General features: G+C 48.0%; 1 protein-coding gene across 1 annotated transcript; it reads left to right on the top strand.

The window, feature by feature from the left end:
• The first annotated feature begins 832 nt into the window (after positions 1-832).
• LOC307235646 (zinc-binding protein A33-like) lies at positions 833-6,141 on the top strand. The gene is made up of 6 exons (XM_080007799.1): positions 833-1,504; positions 2,207-2,302; positions 3,732-3,965; positions 4,274-4,296; positions 4,492-4,607; positions 4,684-6,141. The coding sequence occupies exons 1-6, from the start codon at positions 974-976 to the stop codon at positions 5,244-5,246; spliced, it is 1,563 nt and encodes a 520-aa protein (XP_079863925.1). The 5' UTR covers positions 833-973; the 3' UTR covers positions 5,247-6,141.
• The last annotated feature ends 259 nt before the right edge of the window (positions 6,142-6,400 follow it).

Here is a 6,400-nt window from a genome sequence, read left to right as displayed (position 1 = left end):
GCGTCACTCAGGAACGTGAAACGATTTAAAAAATAAATACAATAAAAAAAAAAAAAAAGGAGTCGATTTTTTTTTTTTTTTCTTTCCCGATCGACGACGAGGGGTTCTCGGGTTCTGTCGAAATTATTCATTCGGGAGTGCAAAAGCGCGAACCGCAAAAATAGAAGTGATTTACCTGGGTGGGATGGGGGAAAGCAAATCAGTCAAATTCATTATAAACTGCTGCGAATGCCATGGCCTTTTTTTTTTCTTTTGGCCTCGAACTTCAATTCAGTGCTCAGTAATAATTTTCACCCTTGCCGGTGTCGTGCCAAAAAGTGATTGCAGCATCTACCTTATCACCGAAAACTTATTTATGCCTCGAGCTGACTTGTTTTCATTCATGAGGGATGTATTTTAAAGATGATAGCCCACCCAGTCCTTTTTTTTTTTACCTGTTTAAATACATTTAAAGGACCAAAACCAGTAACGTGTAGATTTCCACTTGACAAAAGGAGACTGCAGCTCCTCCTTGATTTCACTCTCGGTGGTTATATTTGACAGATTATAACCCACGCAGTCCTTTTTTTTTTTTTTTTTTACCAGTTTAAATACATTTAAAGCCCCAATACAACTCATAAAAAGCAGTTTTGCACTTGCCAAAAAGTGACTGCAGCTCCTCCATTGTGACTGAAATGTTGTTTATCAGTCAAAATGACTTGATTTCATTCATAAGTCTTATATTTGACAGATTATAGCCCAGCCAGCGGACGACAAGGACTTTTTTTGCGGACGATCACACCCGGAGCGACCCCCCACCCCCACAAAAAAAATAAAAATGTCGGTACTGCTCCCTGCGCAGTAAGTGTTCGCTGCGAACGAGTCGTTCCCGAGCCTCACACAAGCTCTCCGCGGGGAGCGGCGTGAACTTCTTCCAGACGCGCGGTTCCGAGACCCGCGGCGCACTGTCGGTCCAGTATGAGAAGAGCGGAGGATGGCGGAGGCCAGCACGCTTGAGGAGCTGCACTCCGAGCTCACCTGCCCGGTGTGCCTGGAGCTCTTTTACGAGCCGGTGATCCTGGAGTGCGGCCACCACTTCTGCCGAGCGTGCATCACCCGGTGCTGGGAGGCCAAGGCGGAGGAGCCGCCGTCCTGCCCCAAGTGCAGGAAGTCCTGCGCCCCGAAGCTCCGGCCCAACTCCCTGCTGTGCAACGTGGTGGACAGCGTCCGCCGGGCCCGCGCCATGGACCCGGACAAGCCGAGCGCGGCCGGGGACGACGACGAGGAGCGGCGGCGGGACGAGCGGGAGCCCGAGGAGCGGGAGCCCGGGTCCAGCGTCGGCAGCGTCGCGTCCTCCTCGGGCTTCTGGCCGCGCCTCGCCGCCGACCTGTGCGACGAGCACGAAGAGAAGCTGAAGCTGTACTGCGAGGACGACCAGCGGGCCATCTGCCTGGTGTGCGGCATGTCCAGGGAGCACAAGGCCCACAATGTCATCCCCATCAACGAGGCCTTCGAGATCTACAAGGTAGATGTGTTGCGCCGCTTATGGGGGTTGTGGTCCGGGGTTCATTTCTCCCCTGGAGGTCGATCTGAAGTCATCTTTTAGGGGCGGCAAGGAGAAACGATTTCTGAGTTGATCTCGGAAAAAGTTTTGGAAAAAGCTTTTGGAAGGAAAAAAAAGAAAGTTTTAGTAGTTTTGGTTCCAAACAAATCAGTTCTTCTTCCGTTATTAAAAGGTTGTGTATTGACACTATCCTTGTGACAAAGCGGCCTTTTAGAATCACCACACAGATCAAACTTTGTGTTTTTGCTTTTTAGGCGTTCGTTTTATTTTTTAAAGCGGTGTCTGCCCCCAGCCTCTGTGTACTTGGGAGTTTGGACGGAATTCAGCAGGGCAGTGTCAGATCACACCTTCTGCAGACTTTCTGACCTTTCAGCTCACTACCACATTTTAGAGACATACCAAATGTCACCGTTTGTTTATTTACTTTTTAACATGGCGGAGGAGTGCCGAATTCAGTCCAAAAAAAAAAGGGGGTCAGCTGGCAATGTCGCCGCCTCACATGAGTCCCATTAGATCAGGTGTTTGTCGGCTTAAAGGCGTCAAATCGAATCAGCTCTCGATCCGCCTAATCTCGTTTGGAAAGAGTCTACCTCTCACAACCGTTTCCTGTGTGTGTACAACTGACCTACTTCTCGCAACCCCCCCCCACCCCCCCTTCCCCAGGATAAGCTGTCTGTCGCTCTCGAAAGGGTTCAGCTTCAGACGGAGGAGGCGTCGGCGTTCCAAAGCCAGACCAGTGAGAAAGTCCTCCTTATCAAGGTAGCCGTGTGTCTGTCTGTGTGCAGTCGAGAAAACATTTTTAAACACCCGCTCCAGATGCCACCCTAAAAAAATCCCCCCCCCCCCAAAAAAACCCCAAAAACAAACAAAACAAAACAAAAAAAACAAAAAAACCAAGCCTTGAGGACCGGAATGGTGGCGTACATTACAGTATGCCTCTGCGTGTCTTTATGTCTGGCATGCGTGGCGCTCGGTCGAACTTGAATTTCTGGTAACAAGGCAACACATGCCCACTCACACCCGGAGGTCTTTTCTTTTACGGGCTTTTTTTTCTTTTTTTTTCCCTCGACTCACGGATGACTCACGTCGCTTTACCGACACCGACGCGCTCCGCACGGCGTGAGGATCCGCGCCCCTGCGCCACCTTTTGTTGTCGCGAGAAGGTGTTTCCGCCTCGGACCCCACTCGCCGCCCGATGGTTCAATTAATGACCTCGTAGTTCCCACGCACGGTTTTTTTGTTTTTGTTTTTGTTTTTTTTTGGGGGGGGGGGGTTTGTTCCAGTTCATAAATGAACAATCGTGCGCACTCTTTTATTGACCGCTCCCAGTGCAGGTTCCAGCGTCGACGAGTCAGGAGGTTGGCTGTGTCGAGCCACCCAAAGAGGAGGAGAAAAGAAAAAAGGGAGATAAGAACACTTGGCAGCAGAAGTGTGTGTATGTGTGTGTGTGTGTGTGTGTGTGTGTGTGTGTGTGTGTGTGTGTGTGTGCGTGCGTGTGTGTGTGTGTTAGAGATTAGAGAAAATGAAGGATGTGCAACCGAGCCATTTTGCCACAACAGATATCTTCTCAGAAAGAGGCCCACTAAAAAAAAAAAAAAACTGCATCTTAGCCTGAACACTCTCTCTCCCTGTCTAGCAGAAGGACTTGCACCCTCATGGGTTTTCACTTCTGCAATTTTTTTTTTTTTGTGACAGTAACAATCTAATGGCAGGATGTGTACAGAAGATGTTGAGAGGAAGTGTGTAAATTCTCCCCGAAACAAGGATGTGTGTGGGTGTGGGCACGTCTGTGTTTGCCTGGCGCTTTGCTTCATTAATGTAAATCCGTAACGTGGATACATTATATGCATTCATACAATAAAAGCACGCGTCATTTATCGTATGGAAATGAAACCACAGATGATGGCATTACTTGCCCCTTTTAAAAATATGCCGTGAAATCAAACCGCTTATTTCATTGGGAGAGGCTGATGTCGATAAGAAGTGGAAGTACAGCAAAGCTAGAAATGAAGCCGAAAATGACGCTCATTCCAAAACAACATAAAACCAGTACATGGATGTCCCCCCGCCCCTGGCCACCATTAAATAGGATATTAAAAGCTGCTTACCCCAAAACAAAGGGAATCTTTAACGAAGGGAAGATGGGTGCATCGGCAAACATTACCGCCCTCTGTCCCCCCCTGTGCAGGAGCGGGCGGGGGCTTTGGAGAAGCAGGTGAGCGCGGAGTTTGGCCGCCTGAGGGAGTTCCTGGATCAGGAGGAGGAGCGTCTCAAGGAGAGGCTGCAGAAGGAGAAGGAGGAGAGGCTGGACCAGCTGGAGGAGGCGCTCACGCAGGCCACGGAGCAAATCAGCCAACTGGGGAACACGGCCGAGCAAATCCGCTTTAAGCTGACGGAGGAGGAGAACCCGGAGCAACTCAAGGTGAGGGAGAGGGCGAGCGGGAGGGGAGATGTTTAGAGCCCACCGGTGGATGGTCGGGATCCGAATGACAGTGAATGCGATGTATAAAAATTGACCAAATGTTAAAGAATGTTTTACATAAGATTTGCAGTATGTGCAAAATCTCTTCTTAGATTAAGTATAGTGGGCATCTGAGGGAAATATGGGAAAAGAAAATGTATAGCATTGTCTTAAAAAGGTGGAAGATATGGCCTGTAGCAGTATGTGCAAGTTTCAACAGACTGTCACACCAGTGTTGTTACCATGCACTTTGTTCTGCTCTCTTTCAGGGAATCAAGGACTTCATTGGAGGGTATGAGGTCATCCTTATCTGATCTAGTCCATAAAAACAAAATAATTTTTAGCAGGCACATGACGCCATTTCTTAATGAATATCTAACCAAATCGAGTCCTTCTGGGAAACCCTTGGTTTTTCTTCCATGAATGAATATGTTGTTCTTAGAAGCTTGAGCATCTCTCATTTATGGGCTGTCTCGCTCACATTCAGGGCCGGCGGCTTGTTTGAGCGCCCCCCAGACGTGAGTGCCGACCTGCAGTCGGGAGAGTTTTTGGGGCCCCTGCAGTACAAGATCTGGAAGAAGATGTGCTCTGTCCTGCAGCCAGGTATCAGACCAATTCCGAGTCTTCGTAAGCCGCACTTGTTTTTGCGACTCCTTACCGACCTCACGTTGTTCCCCAGCCGTCTCGGAGGTGACCCTCGACCCGGACACAGCCTACCCCCGTCTGTGGGTGTCCCCATGTCGCACCAGCGTGCGAGTGGGAAACATCCAGGCCAACCTACCGAACAACCCCGAGCGCTTCACCCTCTACAACATCGTCCTCGGCCTCGAGGCCTTCTCCTCCGGCCGGCACTACTGGGAGGTGGAGGTGGGTTCAAAGACCGCCTGGGGTCTGGGCGTGGCCACGTCCTCCGTGAACAGGAAGGAGGAGATCAGCCTGTGCCCGGACGACGGCTTCTGGATCTTGGTGCTGAGGGACAACGGCGACGGCACCAGCGAGTACGAGGCGTGCACAGACCCGGAGGAGAGCTTGCTGTATCCGGGGCAACCCCCCAGGAGGGTAGGGATATACCTGGACTACGGGCGCGGCGAGGTGTCGTTTTACGACGCAGGGGACATGAGCCACCTGTTCACCTTCTGCAATGCAGATTTCAAAGAACCTGTGTTCGCTTATTTCAACCCCTGGCCCATTATCAACGGACGCAACCGAGAGCCCCTCCGCATAGTAGCACCGATGTTGTGATGTTTGGCCTTCATAGTAAACCTGCTGCTATTATGGACTATGTTGGAAAATATTACTATAAAAATATGCGAGAAGGAGATCAAACAATAAAATAACTTGGAAGACACTAGAAAACAAGGGGGAGGGTTCTTTAATACTACTGATCATGCTATGAGAATACTTGCAATTTATCCTTACATTTATAAAATTTGAATTTTATATTTGTTCCCATCTAACAATTTAACCATTGTGTGGCTTTTTAGATCTTTAACTAATATATTGCTGATTTTGATGATTATTTTAAATGTAAGATATATCTTATATAGGTGTAGCCTATGATGGATATTTTCCCCTTGATATAACACACTGTACACTCTAAAGTCAGACACTGTTTCTGAGCTAACATTTCCCCTTCATGTAAAATCTGAGATGTATTATTTGGGAGGAGGGAGCTCTTCTGAAACAAACCAATTAAGATAAGACTCACATCTTAATGTCATCGTCTCAAGCATTCATCAGACCCTCCTCCAAGAAGTCCAGAGGAAGCGTGTGCTAGTTGTTTATTCCACCAGAGGGCGCCCTTACCTCTTCTGCAGTGCTGTTCTGGTGGAGGCGTGGGAGCTGGTTGAACTGCAGCTTTTAAAAAGCTGTGTTAAAGTTCACCTCCAGTGATATGCAATCACCTGTTCCTTGCTCTCTGCAAGTGGTTCACGTACATGACTGATGGTGGATTATTTTGGAGCACTGTGTTAAGTTCACCTGTGTGCCTGGTATTATTATAGAGGGATGTAGGCCCACACCCGTGCCCTGCCCCTTGATAGAAGTGTGCCTTGAATTCCATTTTTAGCTTGGGAATGTACAATGATTTTGAATCTGTGCTGATTTCATATTTTTAATTTTATAAACATTTACAAATGTTCAAACTTTCGTGTATACCTGTTCTCAATGTGCCCTAGTTATGGTGTCACCCTTTGTCAAGATTCAAGATTCAAGAGGTTTATTCGTCACATACATATACAGACTTTCATAAATATATGCAGTGAAATGTCAATGCAAGGCACCCGGTGATTACACACAATATGTCCTAGACTGAACACAGTAGTTACCTAACAATTTCTACTTGACTAAAAACTGATTTCTAAAACGTAATGCAGTAAGTCGAATACTATAGGATA

The sequence above is a fragment of the Zeus faber genome (assembly GCF_960531495.2).
Source record: "Zeus faber genome assembly, chromosome: 10".
In the NCBI taxonomy this organism is placed as follows: domain Eukaryota; kingdom Metazoa; phylum Chordata; class Actinopteri; order Zeiformes; family Zeidae; genus Zeus; species Zeus faber.
The sequence above is the reverse complement of the archived record's forward strand: the minus strand, read 5'-3'. Positions and strand labels throughout refer to the sequence as shown.